The 26,071-nt window shown below is 41.8% G+C and overlaps 1 protein-coding gene across 1 annotated transcript in view; it reads left to right on the forward strand.

The window, feature by feature from the left end:
* KCNB2 (potassium voltage-gated channel subfamily B member 2) overlaps positions 1-26,071 on the forward strand; it is a 323,166-nt gene that overhangs the window by 16,226 nt on the left and 280,869 nt on the right. The window contains exon 2 of the mRNA XM_019549199.1: positions 5,449-6,117. Within this exon, the coding sequence (XP_019404744.1) occupies positions 5,539-6,117 (579 nt within the window). The 5' untranslated portion in view covers positions 5,449-5,538. The remainder of the gene's footprint in view (positions 1-5,448; positions 6,118-26,071) is intronic.

A 26,071-nucleotide genomic window follows, 5' to 3' on the forward strand; every position in this document is an offset into this window, starting at 1 on the left:
CATGGATGTGTGGTAAATAAATCTATTATCTGTAAATCCCCTTCCTTGTCTGTTATGAAAGCTGAAAGATGTGCTCTGAATGAGGAAAGGGACTGTGGAAAGAAGATGATGTTATAAAACGGTTGAAAGTTTCCCTGGGTAACTGTATTCTTTCCCTGCCTACCACTGAGGTTCTGTGTGATACTGGGCAAGTCACCTAAACCAATATCTTCAGGTGAGCTTGCTATTTGTGAGTACTTCATTTTCTGAGTAGTCAAAATTGTTGAAGAGAGTGCTCACAGCTGTAACTAAAGATATTTGGAGCTGTTATTTGAAAGTATGAAGTGGTGTAACAGTGCTAACTGTTAAACAGACCCTTAGACCCTTAGAATTTCACGGTAGCAACCCCCCTCCTGAAAAAAGGAGGTCACCACACGTGAAAATAGTGTGTGTGTGTGTAGCTTGTGCTGCTACTATTTGTGCTGTTGCAAGTGCATGCCCTTGCTCATCTGGACGTGGCCTCAAGTGTCTCAAATTGAGAACCCAGAATTAGTGAATACTTTTTATTTTGTTTAGTACCTCAGTTCCTTAGCTGCAAGGTGGGGATAATGATATTCTCATCTCACAAAGGTGTTGTAAAGTTGCATTTATTAAAGTATGAGAAGTGCTTTGATATTATGTGAGATCACCATAGAAACATCCTTGAAGAAATTCAAAACTTTGAAATTGGTGCTGGCTTTGTACAGTGTGTGCTAAACAATGCTTGAAGTCAAACATTGAATGAAGGCAATAAAAAGAAATGTAAATACATAAAACCCATACTGAATGAATCAAGGGTCCATTGGAAATGATAGTAAAGATGCAAGGGCTGTCTTAATTCTAACTTTTTCTAACATGTCTTTTTAGCTTTAATGTTCTTCTAATGTTTTTATTTGGGATTCTTGTTTTTATTTTTATTTTTCTTTTGGATATTTAACATGCATACCCATGTTGTCACTGCAAAGAAGGAAAATCTGTTCTATCAAACATTGCTTGCATTACGTATTGTAGTTATTATTGTATCTTTCTCCGCTTACTGCAATATGATGCTGATGAGCAATTGCATGGCATTATCTTTCTCATATAGTGGAATAGTCATACTTTTCACTTTCCCATGTCCAGAATCAGGATGGTGTAATCACGCTAACTGAGAAGCTTCAGGGCGATAAACTAAATGCTAAAGAAAAAAACACTGCAATCCTTTTCAGTATCTAAAGAGTTCACTGTGAGTTGTTTAAAGCTTAGTTTAGCGTAGCTATTTAAATAATTTTAAAGCTAACCCTAATTGTGTAATTTTGTTTCCAAAAGCTTAAAGATTTGTGGGGTTTTTTAATGTACTTTATGTCAGTTAGAAAGGTGAAGATATTACACACTTAAAATAAAGATATTTAATCCTTGTGATATGTGCAGAAACACACTTTTTCCTGCTCTGTAATAGTTTAATAGGAAGACTTCTTTTTTTTCTTTTTTTTTCTTTTATAGTTTATTAACAGAAAACCAAGACAAGGTATAAAGAAAGGCTTATAAAACCAGGTAAAAGAACCATAGTTAAGCCTTTTGCTTGAATGATAAGTAAAATACAGTAAAAATAAACCTAGCTCTTACACGACGTCTTCATTTTTTTTACTTTTCATTTTTTCAAGATACTGTGTGTTATAATGTGCTAGGTTGTGAAATGGTAATGCTGAGTTTGTTCTATGATATATTGAGTCCAGTCATCCATACTAAAGTTAATGGGAGCTTTACCTTGACTTCATGATCATCAGACCCATTCCTGGCAAGCATTTTTTTAACCTTTTGATAAAAGAAGAATTTACTGAAGCTTGAAGAGTCAGCTAGTAATTAAAGAGTCTTAGTAAAAAATGTTTCGTTTCATTAGTGCTTTCACACAAAATCAGTAGCAGTTTAATTTTCCCAAAGCCATGCTATATCCATGCTGTTTCAAAAGTAAAAAAAGGTGTGGTTCACAAGCGTTCTTTTTTTTACAGTCATTTTATTAGACAATTTGCTTAAACCATAGGTAACTTAAATATTCTGATCAGCTGCTTCTTATGTGTTTTTGCTTAAGATTGTTAATACTGGGTGCATCTACACCTTCATTAATGGGCAGGAGTTACTGCACTTTTAGTTTAGTTAAATGCATGGGAACTACAGTTACTGCACAGTAGTGCCGGCACATGGGTTTTTTTGTGATACTTACTGCACAGTAACATATTAGCATGTTTATTGCCTGGCAGCACAGTGTTATTATGTATAGCATAAACTATGTAGGTTATTAGTCTAAAGCGCAAAGGCTCCTGATCATAGGTGACACATGGGTGGAGGACATGGGGGGGGCATGTGCCCCCCCGAGATTGGCCCTCACCGGCCAGGGAGTGAGGGGCACGATGGCTGGTTTCCCCCCCTGAGATTGTTGGGGCACTAAGCGAGGCACCGGTGGCACTTGTGGCACCCTGCTTCCCAGTCAGCGATTGGCTGCTGGATATCAGGAGACACTAGTCACTCATGCTCATGATTTACCTAATAGTTCTGCTGCCTGTGCCCCAGCAGATCAAACAGCATTTCAAGCCATGGTGACTCCACAGATCAGCACTGCTCTGTATGTGTGTGTACTCAGATACTCACCACAAAGTATGGGGGGGTGGACTCGATGAATGGGGGCTGTACTTGATGATCTGGGGGTTGGACTCTATGATCTTCTGAGGTCCCTTCCAGCCGTAATGTCTATGAAATCTATTAAATCATTGTGCTAATTAGCCATCCAATCATGAATGGAACCAGGTGTTCTTGTCATGGGTTCTGGGATGCTCCAACAATTTATATGTAGATGAGGTACAGAGTAGCCTGGTCTGGCTCTACCTCATTGAGGGTGGGGCCACACTAATCCTATGTGACAGGGTGAGAAAGGGGGCAAGAGGGATTCTGGGTGAACTGATGGGGTTCTGTTTGGTTATGTTTGACAGACATTTAAGGCTGATGAAGAAACAGGAATCACTGAAAACAGAAAAGAAAGATGCAGCTCAACTGTGGGAGTGAAGACAAAGTTGAAATGCATTTAATGTAGCTGCTCACCATGCCAGTGCTGAGGGTTGATATACACAATGGATGCTACCATGTATCTTATTCAGATGGGCTACACTAACGTATCCTTGTATGTTTTCCCAGTGTGGGCCCTGTGTTTTATAGTTATTCTCAGTGCTGGCTGCATTTAATCAACTTCATAGTTAGTTTTTATTACTGAGCACATGCTGCTTTGGCATCAGTTTAATGATAGGCATATGTATTTAATGAGGTTTGCTTGTATGCAAATGTAAGACAAGGGGTTTTTCCCCCTATGCTGACTGGGGAAAAAAACCCTTATTTTGTATTTAAGTAAATTAGGTACATATTTTTCAACATGCAGTTTTGTTGGGGAGAGCCATCACAAGGCATTTTTCCTCAGTTTATATAGAGTAGAAATCCTCCAGAGGTGCAAATCTGCAGCTTATCCCACTTCCTGGACACTAGTGCCATGGCAGTCTCATTGCAGGGAGATGGGACAATCTGGAGACAGGAGCTGGATTACATTAAAAATCAGGAGAGAGGCATGTAATGGAAATATCCCACTACATAGTCTTTGATTTTGATATGACATTTATCTTTGCAAATGAAGGTATCAGGTTTCTCTCATGAATGAAGATAAATGCTATAGGCTTAAGCTGTTATGTAAATAGACACTGAGATGCTTGGGGCTGCCTTAGTTGCATTCTTCAGTACTGGGTGCAAAATGTGAAAAGGCAGAATCCTTTGAACTTCAGACTGCGAAATGATTTTAGGTGATTCTGTGATACTTGGTTGTTGGTAATCAGCACTTAAACAGTAAATTCTATAGCTAGTATATAATGCACTCATGTTTATCTGTGCATAGGTATGCTCAAATATAAATGTTATGGTGAAAAATACGAGTTGAAATGAGGTAACCTTTTGTCTTTCCTTGAGCTCACTGGGAATTGAGGCCCCTTAGTACCAGTACTGTGACAGGACTGGGTCTCTGTGTTCTTCACAAGAAGTAAGGCAGGAAATCTGTTAAAAATATAACTGTTACAGGCCCGGTATTTTTTTTTAAAGTTTATATTTGGAGTGTAGGGCTGGATAAACTTACTGGGATGCTGAGTCTAGTCTCCTGCTCTTGCAGGTAACCACATTATATATTCTGTTTACTAAACTGATCCAGCTTTATCTTAAAAATAATTTTGCTCCCACTACTCCTATAAGAAGGCTGTTCTATAACCTCATCAATCTAATCGTTAGAAACCTTCTTCAGCTTTCCAGCCTGCATTTATTTATGGAAAGTTCATACCTATTTGTTCTTGTGCTTGATATTGCCCTTTAGCTTACATGGTTCTTCCTTTCCTGGTCTTTACCCCTCTGCATTTGTACACATCAGACATACTGCTTCTCAGCTTTGGTATTTACACTGTAATGGAGATCAAACTCTTCTTCTTACACAAATACTTTTTTGAAAATGTTACTGCACTTCAGAATGTGGGTCAGGCTCCTCATGGAGGTTGAAAGGAAAGTGTCCTTCCATTTGTGAAAATGAAGGTAGATTTCCGATTTCATAGTAAAGCTGACAATCATTTTCTTTTCTAATCCATGAGCATATTAATTTTTGTGCTTTCTCAGTATCAGTGTGTCATCTAAGCAACATAGTTGTAAATGACAAGAGATAATAGAGGAGAAGATGAGAGCTGTTTCTTTTATGGGATGTTTCCACTATGGAGGGAAGTTATGGTTAGGCTCCCTTTGTGTCTGATATCAGTATTTCAGATTAGGAGTGAATGGCAGCTGATCCTAATGAAAGGATTAAAGCAGTATGCAGAGAGAGTGAAGACGATTTGGGGGATTATTAAAGCCCCAAACATGGCGGTGGGTGGACATCATGTCCAGATTGGTAATGGGAAGCAAAAGGTTTCTGAGGAGCTGGAGATCAGTATGCCTGATCTTACCATTTGCATGAATCAGTCTGTAGAGCAGAGTCTTCTATAGCAACTATAAATCAGTTAGCAGAGCAGTTAGTAGAGTCATCTCTAAGCAGACAGTGGTTAGCAGTAATTTCTGACATTAGAAACTGACTGGTTACACTGGCAATGGAGCTGAACTATTTTTAGTTATGTGACATAGTCCTTCTTTGGTTAATGAGATTATACTTGGGCATGAATAATCCAATAAATCTGTTTCATGGATGATTGTAAGGTCTGGTTTTGTTCTGATTTGGAGAAAACCACAAAAATTCTCTTGGAAGGGATGTGGACCCCAAGTCCTAGGGCATTCATTCTGCCAAGTGGGCAGTTCTGAAGAGACAAACTTAAAAGCCTGGACTCTCTGGCTTCCAAAAAAAGTTGCAAATATAAAGTTCATTGCAAGATTCTAATTTGTTTTCTCTTCTAGCTTCACGAATGGGGACATCCATCTAAAGAGGATCCTACCCAAAAGTTGTACTCTCCAGTCTCATTCTTCTAAAGACTCATCCCTTTCAGAATGGCTGGAAAGGCTCCACCAGGGATAAACAAAAAGTCTTCAAGGTCTACACTTTCCCTTCCACCAGAACCAGTGGAGATCATTAGGAGCAAATCTTGCTCCAGGAGAGTTAAAATAAATGTAGGTGGGCTCAACCACGAAGTCCTATGGAGGACTTTGGATAGACTTCCAAGGACACGATTAGGAAAGCTCAGAGACTGCAACACTCATGAATCTCTGCTGGAAGTGTGTGATGATTATAATCTGAATGAGAATGAATATTTCTTTGATCGACACCCAGGAGCCTTCACCTCCATTCTGAATTTCTACAGGACAGGTAAATTGCACATGATGGAAGAAATGTGTGCTCTCTCTTTTGGCCAAGAACTTGATTACTGGGGGATTGATGAGATATATTTAGAATCTTGCTGTCAGGCAAGATACCACCAGAAGAAAGAACAAATGAATGAGGAACTAAGGAGAGAGGCAGAGACATTGAGAGAGAGAGAAGGGGAAGAATTTGATAATACTTGCTGTCCAGACAAAAGGAAGAAACTCTGGGACTTGCTGGAGAAACCGAACTCATCTGTGGCTGCAAAGGTAGGATAAAAAAATATGTGTCTAACAGAAAATTAAGAATGCATGATTTGTACATTTCAATTTCATCAGTAACTTTTACTAAATACATTTCGTATGAAGGACAAAAAAACAAGAGTCCATATGTTGGCTTATGAATACACTTACGTGTCAGGGATCAATCAATCAATGTCAGGGATCCTTGACTTCATTGGGCTTTCGATCTGGCCCCTTATGCTACACTTCATCTCTATCTTTTCTTTTTCCTTTTTTTCCTTTTTTTTAAACAACAATGCACACACAGAGACATTACATTTTCACCTAAATTTTAAGTACAAAGCATTAGTAACTTTCTTGCTTTAGAGCGGTTGTGTCTGGTTACAAGAAATGTTTCTTACTAATCCTATATATCTTTTCTACAGTGTTAGTTTTGGTAATATGTCCATTGAAGACATTGTTTAGATTTAATATGGCTGTCTCTCAGGGCATCTGGTAAAAAGCATTGGTTGAATTGTCAAGGGTACCAACACCTAATATATCTAGGTGCTTTATGTATAGCAAGCATTGCATCAATATTATTTGTGAAAATAGATTATGAGATCAAGAATTTGTCTTGTGAATGAAATATAAATACAAAAATTGCTGAGAGGAGGAATCAGCCTAATGAAATACTGTCTCATTCCTGCCAACTTTAGGCAAAATTTCACCAATATGGAGGAGAAATTTGGACTCACTGAACCAGATTTTGGTTGTGTTCATTAAAATATGATACCTTTCACTTCTATGAACGGCATTGAATCAGAGGGACTATTTATGCTGTAATGTACTACTCACTGTAACAAGCATCATCAGCATCTGTTCCTAAATACATAGCACCTCAGCTATTCTCTGCAAAACCCTTCGGAACATTAAATGACCACATAAAACTTAATTTTGACTTTGCTGTCTCCTTTTACTTGAGTTTTGTTAGGTTTCCACCCCTATCTTGCAAAGATACTAAAATGTACTAAGAGTGTTTCTATGGTAACACTTCTGTGGTTTAATTAATAATTATTTTTTAATATTTGGACATTTTGAAATGGGTAGTAACTTTTTTATTTTAGTTTTTCTCTGTGACCGGTTTAATTACTATACATAGAAACTGAGGTGTGGACAAGATGTATGTTAAGGTGACAGAGTACATTGTAACTGCAGTACGCAGCTGACAAAAATGAGTTATTTACAATAGAAATCTAAATGTGCTTTTAGATCTACATATTCAGAGCCATATGCTACTCTCTAGTAGGAGGACCAAAAGGGAAGCAGATTGCCATAAATTATGTGAGAAGGGGTTCAAGTTCATGCTATGCACTATCATCCCATGGCACTATATAGAAGTCCCCAGCCTTTCTGCAGTGTTTTTGTGGCACAGTTACTGTAAAGCCTGCTGGTTAAGGTTAGAATTAGGGACCAGCCTACATATTCCCTGTGCGATGTCCCTTATACAACCCATTACCATCAAAAACTATGAAAAAGATGTATGTGGAAGAGGGAGCAGGGAGAGCCCAGGAGCAGTCAGTGTCCCTGCCACCACTGAGTAGCAATCTCACCTAGGAGAACTACTCTAGCTACACACAGCCTTGAGACATCCAGGATGTGATGTCACTGACTACATATTTTGCCACACGTGTTACATTGCTACCTCATGTGCCCCATCAGCTGTATACTTTTGAGGGGGAAAGGCACTAACTTTTCTTATAAGCTCTTTTTTGTGTTGTTTCCAGATAGTAGAAAAGGATGTATTGCTTAATAACCAGGTGAAATTAATGTCTGCCAAAATATAGTGTAAATGAGAAATCAGGTTGATTATGCTGAACAGTTGGATAGGGCAAGAATAAAACTCAAGTTCTTTTCTTTAGAATGCGTATGTTCTGGGGGGGAGGTTTTTTGGGGTTTTTTGATTTGTGGGCAATGGTGTATACTTAGAAAAAGTGGGCTTTTTATGAGTTCAACTCTATTCCCATTGATTTTTTTTGAGTATTAAATCCCCATGGATTTGAGTGACAACCAGGGTTAGGCTAATGCTGAACTCTTTTGAAAATCTTAAACAAAATACTTATGTTGCTGCACTTTACAGATGATTGGATCTATTTGGAAGGGCAAAGCAACACACTTAACTTTGCTAAAAAAGATTTAGCAGTATTAATTTAAGGTAAGTTCTGAAAATGCAGGTGACTGATTCTTTTTACTAAGGGTGATGCACTTTTATGTTGCTTGCCTCCCTCTTGGTACTCTCATCTGATTGAACACAAGTCACAGAACACTTTCTCTGATGGTATTTTGTTACAAACAGCTCGTGTTTATGCTGTACTCTGAACCCTATTTGTTGAATTTAAATTGCCTTCTGTTTGAATTAATGCTATTTTTTTATGATCGCAAGGTGTCCATGAGCATGTCACGAAGCATGCAAAAGAGGAAAAGTCTCTTTCAGTGATCCTCAGTAAATATACTGTATATAAATATTCAGTGGGCCAGAATCTCCAAACAAATATTCATATGTAAGCTCAGGAGAAGGCAGTAGAAATTGATTTTGATGTGGTTGCCTAATGTGTAGGAGATGAGAAATGGGCTAATGTGCCTAGCCTAATGGAATGTTGGCAAATGAATGGTCTCATAATAATCAAAATATACTGAGATCAGTATACATTATGTACTTTAATTCGATATGATGTCAGTTGGACAGGATGTTTGGATCTATGGTGTGATTCTCTTTTAAGGTACATTTATGCTGACAGATTTCTGCTACTGTTTTAACGGTGTAATTATGTCTTCATGTTGCAAATTCTTAGTTAAGAAATAATTAGAAATAAAAAGCTTGATGCCTACCCAATAATCTCATTCCCTCTGTAAAGTTAAATTGAACAATTGTTGTCTTTGAGGACCAAGTATCACAACAGCAGCATGCTGAATTGCCAGCTCTTTGTGTATTCAGGATGCCAAGCCCCAGGCTGGAGAAGACATGCTGAACCTCCAGGGAAAAGAGGCTAGATCATCCACTCCACAACAAGGTCTGGCAGCTAATCTAAACAGCAGTGGTGTCAGCTTTGTAAGGAATGGTTTGTCTGCCTACCAGTTCAGAGGTGAAACAACTCTTAGAGGGGAAATAAAGTGATTTTTTTTTAGTGGAAAATCAAGAATATTATATGGAAATATTGTACTTTAGCCTAAATCGCTAAAATACTTTAAAAAACCTGTCAGAAAAAGAATACTGCACTCATTTAGTCTGCAGAAGTCCATAAAGTCATTTGGTACTGCATGGTACAAATAGAGTGTTTTAAACCTTTTTTCGTCTAAAAGATTAGGAATATGTGATAAATAGTCAAAACTCAGTTTGGTTTTGGAATATGTGTGTGTTCATTAACAGGTGTCAAATGTAGTAACTTACTATGAACATGATCTGAGTGTACAACAGTCATTAGCCATGTTAGTCTGAAGTCGGGTAGAAAGTAGGGTCTGCTGGCATTTGGTGAAGTAGGCTGGTGCCTACAAAACCTCGTGCCTTTTCAAAATTGTTAGTTTCTAAGGTACCCCCTGTTCTGCCTTCTGCCAGTTAGATGAGGCCAAATCCTGCAGTCCTGCCTGAGTCTTTACTAAGGCAAAACTCCCAATGAATTTAGTAGATCTTGTAGGATTAGATTCTGTTTGTGCTTTTTTCTTGCTGGAGGGTTTATTTTCATGCATAAGCGCTGATCCACTAGAGTACTATGTTGGATGTTGGGCTTTGAAGTACACAAGTAGATCTGCTTGGGGAATTAAGAGATGTGGGATAAAAAAACTGCTCTGAACAGTGCAGGGCCTCTAATCTGGCATCTTTCTTATCCTGAAACACTGCCCTAACCACTGGACTATCGATTAAGAGAGTATCTTCCAACTTTCAGACACTCCTCAGAAGTGACTGGAAAGTGTTGGATCCAAAAAACTTCTTGACCTGAACGTCTCAGGTTTTAATCTGACAAAAGACAAAGGGTCATAACTCCATTTGGTGAAAACATTCGAAAGGTTTTAGTTTTTATTCCAATGCAGAATGAATACAGACTTTGAACCCTTGTGGAAATGAGGCATGAAGCACCTCGAAAATACCATATAGCTGTCTAACAGGGGTAGTCCTATAGGTTTCAGCTGAAATTGCTTTCTTGCTCACACTTCAGCACCTGTGTAAGCACCTCACTGGATCAGGATCTTAATGCCTTGGCATGGTTGCATTGTACTGTTTTGTGCTGCTGTTGAAAAAGAAAAAAAGAGTCATTCTTCCAATTATTAAGAAACAAATAAACAAACAGCTTTAATTCTGGTTATAAGGCATTAATCTATGAACTATTGTCCATTTGGTCCTGGTTTACAGAGTTAAAGAGTCTGATTCTCATTTTATATCTTCTTTTTGTGTAATTAAATTACACAAAATGAGATTGGAATGAGGCCTATATTTTCTTGCTGGGATTTAATATAATAAATAAGTGGAATATAAAAGAGGAAAAGGAAGCCTACTTTGCCTAAAGGTATTTAAAAATGAGTCTATCAGTCTTCTTTCAGAACTAGTAAATTGCATATCAGTGTATTGAACACCTTAGTGCCTAGTTGTAATTAAATCTTTGCTGGCTTTTTCATACTAAATTCATTTTTTGCTGTTCTTTATTGTAGCTTGGCTATTTGAAACCAATTGTAGGATGACACATCAAAGGCTGATCCTTTTTTGTACAAGTCCCTTCTTGTACAAGTAATTCTTTCTCATATGAATGTTCCCTTTGAAGCTCTAATGTGACTATTAGTCAAGTATAAAAAGCTAGTATATATGAGTGAAGCCAACTAAAAATTACTAGTCAGCCTTACAGTACGTTTAATTTTTCCATGACTCCTATTGACTTCCAAACACAGAAGGCTAGACTATTCTTTTGGCCTATGTGGCATGCATGACATTTCCTTTCTTTTTAAGGTAATTTGAAACTGTAAGAGTTTTAAAAGTATTTTATCAGTAATTCCATCTCTCTGGTCCAGTTTCTCCCTTGTGCTCTCTCTCACATATGCACACACATTCTTTTTTAAATCTTTGCTGTGATTTGAATTTGTCCTTTGGGAAAATCATAATAATTTATCAGCTGCTAATTGATTATAAAAATATAATTGTCCTCCAGCCCTTAGTTGAATCTGGAAAGCTGAATGCTATTTGTTCAGTACTTAAACTTGGTGCTTAAACAATCCCTATTGAAATAAACAGGAGAGGAATTAGGATTGAATTCCAACCCCAAACATTTACTGAGCTGCAATATACATCGTGGCTAGACTAAGCACAATCCACTCGTACGGGCTTCTCCCCAGCAGAGGACTCCTCCATTATACATTTGGGGCCTTATTCTCATTCTTTCTTAAATCCCCTCCACACATACATTTTGCATTTATTTTAAGGCCCCTTTATACTACTGGAGTAGAGTCAAATGGAACTTTGTATAAATGAGAAATCAGGTCCAGCTATTTTCTAGGCCTTTGGAATTAATATGGCTGTCATATCAAATACGAGCGTAATCCTTTCCAAATCATCATAACTGAACCTCCTGGTTGTCAGGCACAATATTTACTCAGTAGCTGAACCACATTAATGTTACATCATTAATTGTAATAGTGTCAATTTGAATTTACAATCTATGCATGTTGTACTCCAGGCAGCCACTAAATTTGTTGTATATAGTGCAAAGGAGAATTAACACGCAAGAAACAGAAGAGTATTAGCAAATGAATATTTCTATTAGAGATGTTGGGTATACTGTTCAAATGGAAGAAGAAACACCTGTTTTACATCGTGAGTCACAAAATGTCCTTGTTCCTTCTGGACTTACTTCTGACCCAGTGTTTACAGTGTTCTATATCAGCTTGATCTTGTCAATAATTCCAGTATGGTCGCTATAACAACAGCCTATATTTCTGTTTACTTTCTTATCTAATGTTAGATTTGGATAAAGGAGATTGGGAAATAAGGTTTGTCTCTTAAAGGCATAGGTACCTTTCTGTGCTAAGTGAATTTTCCGTAAGAGTTTGGGTACTTTAGGATCTTCCAGCATTTATAGAGAACAAGGGTTTTAATATTTTTTTTTTTTTTTTGGCCAAAGAAGGTTGGAACTTCTATTGACCTCCAGTTTCTGGTGTACTAACTAGAAATTCTATCATGAAACAGTGTTTGAGTCACTTGTGGCCTGTATCTAAATAGATTGAGGATTCTGGTATCATTGACAATGGTATTATTCTTGTCTTCATTCCCAGTACCATTGTTTTAAAGACCTACAACATCCCAAATTGAAGTTATGGGAAAGCAGATCCATAATGAATTTGGGAAGTAGGAAGAATGCCATGAGTTGTAGGTATTTTTGCACCGCTCCATCCTTCATTTTAATCCTGACACTGCCCATTTTTCGTTACAAGCACATCTAATTTTCTTTGCAAACCTTTAATGGCAGTCAATGTGACTGTAAGACAAAGAGATTATACTTGATCCCAGGAATTAAATTTTAATAACTAAAGTATTTTACTGTCTCAAAAGATAAGTGAATGTATTGCTTTTCCAATACACATCATATCAAGGATCACATAGATTGGCAGTAGCTAATTGATCTTGTTTTAAAAGCCTGTGTATGCTGACTACTGAGTTGGTCATTAAAAGATTATTTACCTTCTGTACTTTTTGCACAAAGTATCACATAACTAATGATTCAGCAGTCTGGAGCAGCATAAATATCACAGAAATAATGCACTACTATTTAACCTACCGTGGTTTGGAGGTGTTCTAATATCTCCATTTACCTAAGGGCTCCTTGATGATGCCTGCAATGTGCTTTCTCCCAGGTAGAGTTTATAGAAAGTCTGGTATTGCACTTTAACAAATAAAATGAAATAAAATGTCCTTGAAGGTAATCTGCTGGATATTGACAGTTAATTTTTAGTAACTAAAATGTTTAGATTATAAAAGCTACACTGGGGCAGAATTAGAATGAGCCAGACCTAGACGATGTTATTGACTTCAAACAGCTGCATCAAGGAAATCTCCCATTCATTATATGTGCAAAAGGGAAGGGATTGTTTCCATTATAAGTTATGAAAAAGGAATTCATTGCTGTGCCAGTTCTTATTTGTTAATACCTCCCATGGAAGCAACACTTCCATTTCCTGTCCAATAAAAAGGACTTAATTATGAATCTTGTTAAAGAGGAATAAAAAGGAGGATAACTAGGGGAAGATGGCTTCAACTCTTTTTCATGCTTGTGCTAAACTATGATCTGTATTAATATGACAGAACAGAACTGCCTACACACAGTGTTTGGGTCTCCCTCAGCACACAGTCTAGAGCTTTCTCTATTGCAGAGAAGTACACCAGACTTAGAGCACAGATTATCTGTTAGTAAGTTTATGATCTGAATTTGGGTAGCCCGTTTGACAAAGCAGGATGTTACTTGACAATTTTTGATGCCGGCCAGTTGACCAGTCAGTTGACATTATTTGACCAATCAGTTTACTGGTTTACCAATCCTAATTGTGCCTTCACTTAGGGGCCTGCCACATGCCCTAAATTGCTGTGCTGCCCTTTCATTAGCAGTTGTTGTATTGTGTCCTCTTGGCCATGTTTGAAAAAAGTTCGTTAATATTAAGAGATACTTAACAATTGCACTGAATTATGTGAGGGTGATCTTAATTATAAGATCACCAGTGGTAAATCTGCTTTAAATTTTGCATACATGGAGTATATTGAGGAATGTAGACTACCCATAAGAAGTCCTTGAGTGCTGTTTTCTTTCCTTTGGGTTTCTGATTTATCTGCAGGATAGAAAGCAGCAAAAGTAGGTGAGACAACTCCCAAATATCTAGAGTCCTACCAGATTCGTGGCAGAAGTGGGCTGCACTGTGGCTCCTTTAATCTTGCAGGTTATCGCTGTGTGCCCCCACCAGTGATTAGTGGAGGGGCCCTGCTTGCAGCTCACTCCTGATTGTCAGGAAAGCAAAATCTCACACTGTTTTTGCCTCCCCGCTAGTCAGCAGCAAGCAGCGGGGCCACTGGGGCCCCTCGGCCAGTCAGATTTGGGGAAGCATAAATATTCTCATGTTTAAAACTGTGGTTTTTGCTTCTCTGCCGATCAAGTGTGAGCTGCAGGCATGGCCCCTCCACCAATCAGTGGTGATGGGGGGAAGGAGTACAGAGAAACCTATAAAATTAAAGAAGCCACAGCACAGGCCACTTCCACTGTGAATCTGGTAGGGCCTTGAATAACTATTCAGGCAAAGAGATTTTCATATTTTTCTTATTCCAGTAATATTGAGACATGTGCCATGACACATATTGGACTTTTTCTTTTTGATGGGTATATTAAATGAACCTCGTTATTTCTTGGGAGCAATTATCTCTCTGGAGTATTTGAGGGCAGGCATCTGAGACTCTCAAAACTGTTTTTAAAATGCTTAGTGAGGAAAGCAGTATCCCAAGAGAGCCTTTATGTACAGAGGCCACAGTCTGTTCTTTATGTGAATTAGTAATTCCAATTTTGGAAGCTACGCACACATATCAAGGCCAGATTGTCAACTGGATTAAATCTGTGTAATCCTATTGGAGTCCTTTGAAGCTCCACTGATTTGCACTAGCTGAGAATCTGGCCCAAGTTCAGATGCAGTTTGGTCTGGTATATAAGGCTTTTTCCATATTTATAGAGTGCATTTTATGTCTGCGTTAAATTATGATAGACGTGGTATGTTTTTCAGTAGTTTCAGTAGTGGAGGAAGGAGAGCAAGTTATCTTAAAGAAACACAGTTTGCTGCTGGATCAGTGAAACTATGATTAAAAAACTATTCCCTAATGACAGTTGCAATAAGAACTGGTAGTGGGGCTTCTTGTCACAGGCAGCTCACACATGAATATTGACCCTGCCAGATAAACCTATTTATAACAATAACTTCAACAATTTTTGGTTTAAATTTGGGTTTGCTTACATAAGCATTGAGAAGAAAGGAGTCCTGTAAGTGGTTTGCTTTGAGGATCTTGTCCAATCACTCAGTCTTACCTGTTGGCTGAGGTTTCTACTTATTATTGACAGTTGTTTCATAGTTTCATAGTAGTTTGGGGTCAGAAGGGACCTGAACAGATCATCTAGTCTGACCCCCCGCTACTGGTAGGAGTACATGCTGGGATCACATGACCCCAGACAGGTGTTCGTCCAACCTCTTTTTGAATTTACCCAAGGTAGGAGCGACGACCGCTTCCCTAGGAAGTTGGTTCCAGATCCTAGCCACCCTAACAGTGAAATAGTGCCTCTTAATCTCTAACCTGAACCTATTCTCCAGCAGCTTCTGGCCATTGTTCCTCATCACCCCAGGTGCTGCTGAGAGGGAATAGGGCCCTTCCTATTTGCTGCTGATCTCCTCTAACGAGTTTGTAGGCAGCCACCAAATCCCCCCTCAGGCTCCATTTGCTGAGGCTGAACAGGTTCAGGTCCCTCAGCCTTTCCTCATAGGGCCCATCCTGCTGCCCTCCAACTAAGTGGGTGGCCCTCCTCTGAACCCTCTTGAGGCAGGCCACATCCTTCTTAAAGCATGGTGCCCAGAACTGGATACAGTACTCCAATTGTGGCCTGACCAGTGTCGTGTAGAGGGGAAGTATCACCTCTCTGGACCGGCTTGAGATGCATCTTTGGATGCATGACAAGGTGTGGTTGGCTTTGCTGGCTATGGTCTGGCATTGGCGGCTCATGTTCATCTTGGAGTCAGTAATGACTCCAAGATCCCTTTCTGCCTCTATGCTCAAAAGGGGGAGCTCCCCAGCTTGTGTGTATGCTGTGGATTCCTTCTCCCCAGGTGCAGAACCCTGCATTTATCTACATTGAACCCCATCCTTTTACCATCTGCCCACGTCTGTAGTCTGTTGAAATCTAATTGCAGCCTCTCTCTCCCTTCAAGTGTGCCTACCTCTCCCCACATCTTGGTGTCATTGGCAAACTTGGACAGCGTGTTTTCTACCCCCTCGTCCAAGTTGCTGATGAAGATGTTGAACAGTGTAGGCCCCAGTACCAAGCCCTGGGGGACCCCACTATTCACATCCCTCCAGGTCAAGTACTACCCGTCCACCACCACTCTCTGCTCCCAGAGAGGGCGCCCCATTGTTATCTTTATTCCAAAGAACACAGATGAGCCTGAACATGTATATTAGACCTGAGTGCCCTAAGATTCTGAGGATACTGTGGCTCCAAATTATGGGATAGCCTTTGCTCTAACTGTAGCTAAGGTTGGATTGATCTGGACTGAGCTTAGAGGATCCTGTTTATCTCCATTCAAAAAACTAGAGGTACACTGATATATCTATCCATGTCAGATTGGCACTGGTTAAAAGGAAGATTAATATTATCAACAATTGGCTTTTTTTGGCCAGTGTAGCTGATAATGTCACTGATAGATGCTGCTTGCATGCATACATGCAGCCACAGTGTGTATGCGGCCAGGAATGCAGCTGGGCAGCTTGAACAGCAGCATTTGACCAGTAAGTCTGTAGGAGGCAAGGGGCATGGTGAGGGGTGCAGCTTGAAGCCCCCACAGTGAGGGAGGGAGGGAGTGGGGCAGAGGCAGGCGCTGCTCAGCCAGGGCAATGAATGCAACTTTGGGAGTGGGACAGAGCTGTGGGCAGCTTGGTTTTTTTTTTTCAGGGGGGGGGGGCCAGGGGGGGGAAAGAGGGGGTGGCTCCCTGCCACTGCATGCACCCCCAGGGGAGGTATGGGGGGCATGTACCTCCCGGATTTGTGAGGCAAAGACAGGCTTCCTGCTGCAGACTCAAGGCAAGGGTCTGCACCAGCCTCTTACGGGTGCAGGGGGGCTGGGCCAGGTTTGTGCTAGGGGCAGACAGGGGTGGGGTAGGTGGTGGTGCTAACAGCAGTGGCTATGGGGGGGTTATAGGTAATTTTGGGATGGATTTAGCCCATTCCATGGCCACCTTTCCCAGTGCCACTGCTGCCCACCCCAAGTGCAGCCCCAGCCCAACACCTTCACTGGGAAGAGTCTGGCACAGCCCATGGCCCTGAGCCTGCATCAGGCAGCCCACCCTCACCCCACACACAAATTCATGTCCCCCCATGACACCCCCAGGGGTATGTGCAGTCACGGGAGGCCATCCTTCCTCTCCACCCCACAAACCCCCAGACTACCCATCCACAGCTCCGTTCCAGTCCTGGGGGTGCATTTACCACCCCAGTTGGGCAGCACCTGCCCCTGCTCCCGCCCCACTTGCTCCCTCACTGTGGGAGCCTTGGTTTCACCCCCGCACACACACCTCTTCCTTCTCCCATGGTCCTTCCGCTCCCCACCCAGACGTACCAGCTGAATGGTGCTCTCCAAGCTGCTGGGATACATTTCAGCTATTGGATGAGTATCAGCCAATATGGCTGGCTAATAATCAGCCATCAATATTGGCCAAAAAATCTTTATCAGTGCACCTTTACTAAAAACATGTAAAGTCTAGTGCTTGTCACAAATGACATGACACTTCACTAGCCTCCTGCATGAAACCTCATACTGCACTAAACTAAAATGTAACTTCCTTGGATTATATGAGATATTCTGTTCTGTCTTCTAACAGCTAAGTCAAATAAAGCCCAACAGCATCAAAGTTCATAACAAAAATACTAAGAAGCAAGTTCTTCCTCAAGGTGGTAGTGAATTTCACTGCAGGATGCTGAAAAACGTTGTCACCCACCGAGCTTTGAGTGTTTTCATAGATTTGTAGGTTCATAGATATTAGGGTTGGAAGGGACCTCAGTAGGTCATCAAGCTGAACCCCCTGCCCTGGGCAAGAGTGCTGGGGTCAGATGACCCTAGCTACGTGCTTGTCCAGGCTCCTTTTGAAGACCCCCCAAGGCAGGGGAGAGCACCACCTCCCTCGGAAGCCCATTCCAGATTCTGGCAACCCTTACTGTGGAGAAGTGCTTTCTAATGTCCAATCTAAATCTGCTCTCCGTCAATTTGTGGCCATTGTTCCTAGTTACTCCAGGGGGTGCCCTGCTGCCCTCCCCTGATGAGACAGCCACCAGATCACCTCTCAGCCTTCTGTTGCAAAGGCTGAAGAAATCTAGGTCCCTCAGTCTCTCCTCATAGGGCCTTGCCTGCAGGCCTCTGACCATACGAGTGGTCCTCCTCTCAAGATTCTCCGCATCCCTCTTGAAGTGCGGCTCCCAAAACTGGATGCAATACTCCAACTGCAGCCTGACCAGTGCTGCATAGAGGGGAAGCATCACTTCCCTGGGCCTGTTCGTTATGCATCTACTAATGCATGACAAAATGCGGTTAGCCTTGTTGATCACTTTGTCACATTGATGACTCATATTCATCTTGGAGTCAGCTATGACTCCAAGATCACTTTTGGTTGCTGTGCTGCTGAGAAGGTCATGCCCCAGCTTGTAAGTGTGTTGGTGGTTCTTTTTGCCCAGGTGTAGCACTTTGCACTTGTCTTTGTTGAACTGCATTCTGTTTTTTTCTGTCCATTTTCCCAACCTGTCCAGATCAGCCTGAATCCGTTCCCTACCCTCTAGTGTGTTAACTTTGCTCCATAATTTGGTATCATCTGTGAACTTGGACAGGGTGCTCTCCACACCCTTGTCCAAGTCACTGATGAAGACATTGAAAAGCACTGGTCCAAGGACTGATCTTTGCAGGACTCCACTGCCCACATCTTTCCAGGTCGATATCAGCCTGTCAACCGCCACTCCCTGGGTGCAACCCCTAAGCCAATTTACCACCTACCTGACCATGTAATCATCTACATCACAGCCTGTTAGTTTATTTACGAGAGCAGAATGAGATACTGTGTCGGCCTTCTTAAAGTCTAGGTAGATGACATCTACCTCAATTCCTGTGTCTAAGAATTTTGTGACCTGGTCATGAAAAGAAACAAGGTTAGTCAGGCAGGATCTACCTGCGAATTGGTGCTGATTTCCTTTCAGCATTATTTCCCCTCCTGGGCTCCCACAAATGTGATCCTTAATGATTTTTTCCAGAGTTTTCCCAAGGATAGATCACTTATCTTTCATTGAGGCCTTTCTGATGCAACCGCAAAGATTGGATACTGCTTAAAATAGCCTAGGTATAGCACATGCCAGAATTATCCCAAGGGCAGCCAAGTAATAGTAATACAGTTCCGGATACTGTTGATCACTTGCAGGATGCCCTCCTGGATGGGAGGGGTGGTGATGTTCCTGGCATCTTACAACTTTCAGTTCAAATTTACTTGTAATATTATCATGTGGTGTTTTTAGAGAACTGGGACAATCCCAAATCGGAATTAATTGCTTTCACCCTGCCTAGTTTTCTCTAAAAATAATTTTGTTTGTTTGTTTGTGTGGCATTAAATTAAGGCATCAAAAGTTTTGTGTTAAATTTGTGTTTGTGTGACAGTCATATTTGCACATAGCACTGTAATTTCTGCTTTATATTTACTTAATGAAAGTTCCTAGGAAGATCAGTTTGGTCTAATATAGTGAAATATATTTCTGTATGTTTTCTGAAGAACAGTGCGTCTTTAGTCATACAGACTAAATGTGAAGACAGTTAGTTTGCTGATTCTAACAGTTCAGCATGCAGATATAGACTAGTATCCAGTATATGTCAAGTTTGTTATGGGGAACAACATAAGACTTGCTTTCAATTTGTGTTCAATATTTTTGCAAAGCATAATGTATATGATGCCATTACTTCTTAAAAATACAGCCTTACTCTTTTTTTTTAAATATTTCAAATATAAATCCCAGTATAAGCTATGCAAGCTCCAGTTTAAAACCTATTCCGAATGCTTTCAGCTCTCAGTTCACTGCAGACAAATTCTTTCTGATCCTAATGTGTTAAAGCATTAATCTTAAGCTCACAGAAGTCCATGGAAAGACTATCTGAACTTCAGTGGATTTTGGATTGGGCCCTAGCTGCATTTAATGAGGAAGTGCAAGGCATTGAAATATGGTGTTTAAAAGGAAAACAAAAATATATGTCTCGGTCCTCCTTCACTGAACTCTCCAAACTGTTTTGGAATTCAGAGGGTTTGGATGTACAAAGAAATCAGGTTCAAATGACGTCAGTCTGAAAAGCCTTGAGTGCTCTGGCAAAACAACTTAAGCATATTTAACTATAAGGACATCAGTATTCCTATTGGCACATCACATACACATGCTTAATAGAATGTGGAGACTGTGATCTAAAGCCAGTGGAAGTATGTATATATTAAATAAGTATATGCAGGATCAGAGCCCGAGAAACAAGTGATAAATTAACAGCAGTCTTGGCTTTTGATTTAAGTCTTTCCGAAGTGAGCAAACGGTGACATCAAACAGGGCAGTTTGCAAGCAGTTTGCTGGGAGCAAGAGGAGGAAGAGGATCCAGGCCCCAGGCCCCAGATCCTCCTTCTGGAAGGTAATTTAGATAGGGTTGTCTGTGTGTTTGGCTTGGCAAGTGTTTATTTGTTTGGCTGGGCATTTGGGTGGGTGCTCTGAGCATCTGGTGAGCGCTAATAGTTGAGTGATTGCTGCTGTGTCTGACAAAAGCCCTAATGAGGGGGTGGAGCCAGTCCAGGCCCAGGAGAGTATAAAAGGAACCTTCCCCAGGGACCAGGGAAAAGGAGAAGTGGGACAGCAAACAGGGCAGTTTGCAAAGAGTTAGCAAGTCAGTTTGCAGCTCCTGTCTTTGAAGATGAGCCTTTAAGGTAAATTCTTTTTTGAATTAAGAATACCTAACCTACATATTTAGCATAAGTAGCTAAAACTCAGCAGTTAGATCAATACTTAGGTCACCTGTTTAACTAGAGACCAGAGTGAGTGGGGAGTTTGCCCCAAACTCTCTCTCTCACCTTCCTTTACTGTAAGCCTGGTGAGAGGAAGTAGGTTATCAGGGAAAGTGGAACCTTTCAGGACCAAGGAGCAGTGAACAGGGCAGCTTACAGGGGATTTTTCTAGGGAAGGTCTGCTTAGAGAGAGGGGCAGGAAGAGGTAGGTGGCAGATTTAAGAGATCAATGAGATATTCAGAGGACATCACAATCCCAGAGTCACTGCCACTGCCAGGTCTTCCTCTGCTTGCACCTGTGAAAGTTTCTCTCCAGACAAGACTGCTTATCATTGAGGCTTCCACACAGGTCCTGGCTTGGCAGTGTGGGGACTGACTGCAGCTTGCAAGTGACAGCCAAGTGGGGGATTTCCTGTGATATGAATGGTGCCTCCTGGTGGTGACCCTCAGAGAACAGGTAAGAGAACTGCAGGAAGACATGCTGAGGCTCTGAACCAGTGGTCATTGATTCAGTGCTGAAAGAGACCTCTCGGACTGCAGAGGAAGGATGCTAGAGGCAGTGTTGGAGAACAAAGATGAAATGGACTACGGAAGCTTGGGATCTTTGGCAGAAAGCAGAAGTCTTTATCCCCACCTGCAGCAGTTTTCGTGGAAAACAGACATGGAGCCCTAGCAACAGAAGAGAAGGAGCATGTTCTGTCAGTAGAAGAGGCCAGGCCAGGCATCCCCAAGCTCAGGAGGACCACTTAGCAACTTCCTTCTAAGGAGATGGAGGTATCCATCTTCTGGCCTGACCTGTTGTCTTAAGAATTCTTCTATTTACCAGGGTCCAGATCCAAAATGTCATGGGAGAATTACCAAGGCTCATCTGGGCCTCATACTACGCTATGTTGCTCATCCATGTGGGCACCAGTGATACCGCTCACCATGACCATATCAAAAGTAACTACAGGGCGTAATGGTAAAGGCAGAGGCTTAGGTGGTGTTCCCTTTGATCCTTCTGGCCAAGGGGAAGGGCCCAGGCAGGAGTGAAACATATCCTGCATATCAGTGCATGGCTGCACAGATGGTGTCACCATCAGGGCTTTTGCTTCTTCAACCACAGGAAGTTGTTCCAAGAAGCTAGGAAGAGATGGGATCCACCTGACAGAGAGAGGGAAGCACATCTTCACAGTCAGGCTTGCTACCTTAGTGAGCAGCGCTTTAAACTAGGTTTGCTGTCCTGAGATAAATGGGGCAGTGGGTGATTCAGAGGAAGCACAAGGAAGAGGGGGCAACAGAGAAGGCCTTTTCATTCTTCATGAAAGTAGGATAATGGCTAGTTGCCTCAGACATCTGTACACAAATGCATGGAGCCTGGGAAGCAAGCAGGAAGAATTGGAAGTCCTTACCCGGTCACAGAACTATGGTGGAACTGGAATAACAGAGACTTGGTGTGATAGCTTGCATGACTGGAGCACTGTCGTTGAAGTTCAGGAAGGACGGGCAGGGGAGAAGAAGAGGAGAAATTGCTCTTTATGAAAAAGAGCTGTATGATATTCATAGAAAAGTAGGGCTCGAAGTGACCTTGAGGGATCATCTAGTCCAAACCCCCTGGCTGAGGCAGGATCATCCCTATTCAAGCCATCCAGTACAAACCATAATCTAAACTCTACATAAAACCAACAGAGTAAGGATCCTGGACTTCAGAAAAGCAGACTTTGCCCATCAGTTCCCTGAGTGAGTCAGGATCCCCTGGAAAGTGCGTCTCAGGGGGAAAATAGTTCAGGAGAGCCGGTTGTATTTTAAAGAAACCTTACTGACAGGTTTCATAGGTTTCATAGACTTTAGGGTTGGAAGGGACCTCGGAAGATCATCGAATCCAGCCCCCTGCCAAAGGGCAGGAAGTCAGCTGGGGTCATAGGACCCCAGCAAGATAAGCATCCAATTTACTCTTGAAGGTGTTCAGTGTAGGTGCTTGAACCACCTCTGATGGCAGGCTATTCCAGACCTTGGGGGCTCGGACAGTAAAGAAATTCTTCCTTATGTCCAGCCTGACACGGTCTTGCAGTAGTTTATAACCATTTGACCTTGTCATCCCTTGGGGCGCTGTGGTGAACAAACGTTCCCCCAGGTACTGGTGGTCACCCCTGATAAACTTATAGGTGGCCATCGGATCACCCCTGAGCCTGTGCTTTGCCAGGCTAAAGATCCTCATGGCTCTCAGCCTGTTGTCGTAAGGTCTGCTTTCCTGACCTCTGATCATGTGCATAGCTCTTCTCTGGACTCTCTCAAGCTTCTCCACATCCTTTTTGAATTGTGGGGCCCAAAACTTGACGCAGTACTCCAGGTGCAGCCTCACCAAGGCCGAGTACAAGGCAAGAACGATGTCCTGTTTCCGTAGCTAGCGTAGCACTGCCAAGCCTATAAGGATGCTGTAGGTTTTTCTTCCCAAGGTGGAGAATCTTGCATTTTTCAGTGTTAAACACCATCAGGTTCTTGTCCGCCCATTTGCTGAGCCTGTCCAGGTCAGCCTGGATAGCCCTCCTGTCTTTAGGTGTGGATGCTTTGCCTCAAAGTTTGGTGTCATCGGCGAACTTGGCCAGTCCACTTCTGACTCCAACGTCCACATCATTAATGAAGATGTTGAACAATATGGGTCCAAGGACAAAGCTTTGGGGACCCCACTGATCACAGGGCACCATGATGATTGACTTCCATCAATTACCACCCTCTGGATCTGACCATGAAGCCAATTTCCCAGCCAGCAGATCATGGTGGACCTAAGGCCACAATTGGCCAGTTTCGCCAAGAGGTGATCATGGGATACCAGATCAAAGGCTTTTTTGAAGTCAAGTTATATGACATCAATCTCTTCTCCCTTGTCAAGGTGATAGGTTACCTGGTCATAAAAGCAAATGAGATTGGTCAAGGAAGACCTACCCACAACAAACCCATGCCGGCTATCCCTCAAGATGTTGGCGTTGGCCAGTCTATTAAGGATGGTCTCTTTAATAAACTTTTCTAAGATCTTCCCCAGGATAGAAGTCAGGTTGATGGACCTATAGTTTGCCGGGTCCACTTTCTTCCCTTTCTTGAAGATAGGCACCACATTGGCCTTCTTCCAGTCTTTGGGCACTTCACCAGAGCACCAGGAGTTCTCAAAGATCCATGCCAGAGGCTGGGCTATTGTGTCAGAACAAACCATGCTGATGCACAGGAAGACTAGAAAGTATGGTAGAAGATCAACGTGGCTCATCAGGGAACTCTTCAAAGAGCTGAAACACAAAAAGGAAGCTTACAAGTAGTGGAAACTTGGACAAACAACTAGGGAGGCGTATAAGAGTATTGCTTGGGCATGCAGGGATGAAATTTGGAAGGCTAAAGAGAAATTAGAACGTCAGCTAGTAAGGGATGTTAAGGGCATCAAGAAGGGTTTCTCCAAGTAGCCAGCAACAAAAGGAAAATCAGGGAAAGTTTGTGTCCCTTACTGAACGGGGGAGCCAACCTGGTGACAGGTTACATGGAGAGGGCTGAAGTACACAATGATTTATTTACCTCAGTCTTCCTAGGCAAGGTCAGCTTCCAGACTACTGTACCTGGCAAAATTTGGGGAGTTGGTGGCAAAAGAACAGGTTAGGGACAATTTAGAAAAGCTGGGCGTGTACAAGTTCATGGGGTCGGGTGCGATGCAGTGTGATTGTATAGCTGCTGGCCATTATCTTTGAAAACTCTTGACAATTGGGAGAAGTCCCAGATGATTGGAATAGGGCAAATATAGTGCCTATCTTTAAGAAACAGAAGAAGGACGATCTGAGGATCTACAGACTGGTCAGCTTCACCTCATTCCCAGGAAATATCATGGAGCAGGTCTTGAAGGAATTCATTTATAAGCACTTGGAAGAGCAGAAGGTGATTAGGAACAGTCAGCATGGATTCACCAAGGGCAAGTCATCCTAACCAACCTGATTGCCTTCTGTGAGGAGATGACTGGTTCTGTGGATGTGGGGAGAGCAGTGGATGTGATATACCTTGACTTTAGCAAGGCTTTTGATATGGTCTCTCATAATATTTTTGCAAGCAAGCTAAGGAAGTATAGGTTAGATGAATGGATTCTAAGGTATATAAAAAATGGCTGGACTGTTAAGCTCAAAGGGTAGTAATCAATGGCTCAATGTCTAGTTGGCAGCTGGTCTCAAGTGAAGTGCCCCTGGGGTCAGTCCTACGGGCAGTTTTATTACGTATCTCCGTCAATAAGAGATTGAGTGCACCCTCAGCAAGTTTATGCATGATACCAATATGGATGGAGTAGAAGATATGCTCGAGGTTAGCTCTAGGATTCAGAGAGACCAAAAGAAATGTCATGATGTTCAATAAGGATGAGTGCAAATTGCTGTACTTCAGATGAAACAGTCCTATGCACCAGTACAGGCTAGAGACCAACTGCCTAAGCAGCAGCTTTACAGAAAAGGACCTGAGTCTTATAAGATGAATATGAGCCAACATTGTGCCCTTGTTGTGAAGAAGGCTAACAGCACACTGAGCTGCATTAGTAGGAGTATTGCCAGCAGATCCAGGGAAATTATTATTCTCTTCTATTCAGCAGGCCATATCCCCTCTACTTAAAAGCCACATCTGGAGTGCTGTAAACACAGCAACACAGATGTTTTGGGCCCCTCGCTACAAAAAGAACATTGGAGAGAGTCCAGCAAAGGGTAGTGAAAATGATTAGAGGGCTGGGGCACATAACTTCTGAGGGGGGCTGAGGGAACTGGACTTATTTAGTCTGCAGAAGAGAAGACTGAGAAGGAATTTAGTAACAGCCTTCAACTACCTGAAGGCTGGTCCCACAGAGGATTGAGCTAGACTTTTCTCAGTAGTGACAGATGACAGAACAAGGACCAATGATCTCAAGCTGCAGCAAGGAAAGTTGAGGTTAGATATTAGGAAAAAACTATCTCACTAGGAGGGTGGTAAGGATGGGAACAGATTACCCAGACAGTTTGTGGAATCTCCATCCTTGGGGGTTTTTAAGACCCAGATAGACAAAGCCTTGGCTGAGGTGTTAGAGTTGGGGATGGTCCTGCTTTGAGCAGGAGGTTGAACTAGGTGACCTCCTGAGGTCCCTTCCAACGCTAATTTTCTATGAGTCTGTGACTTTTTACAATCCTTTTTGCAAGTATGAGCCTA

This window comes from Crocodylus porosus, unplaced genomic scaffold, assembly GCF_001723895.1.
Source record: "Crocodylus porosus isolate Cpor-Errol unplaced genomic scaffold, CroPor_comp1, whole genome shotgun sequence".
Taxonomy (NCBI): domain Eukaryota; kingdom Metazoa; phylum Chordata; order Crocodylia; family Crocodylidae; genus Crocodylus; species Crocodylus porosus.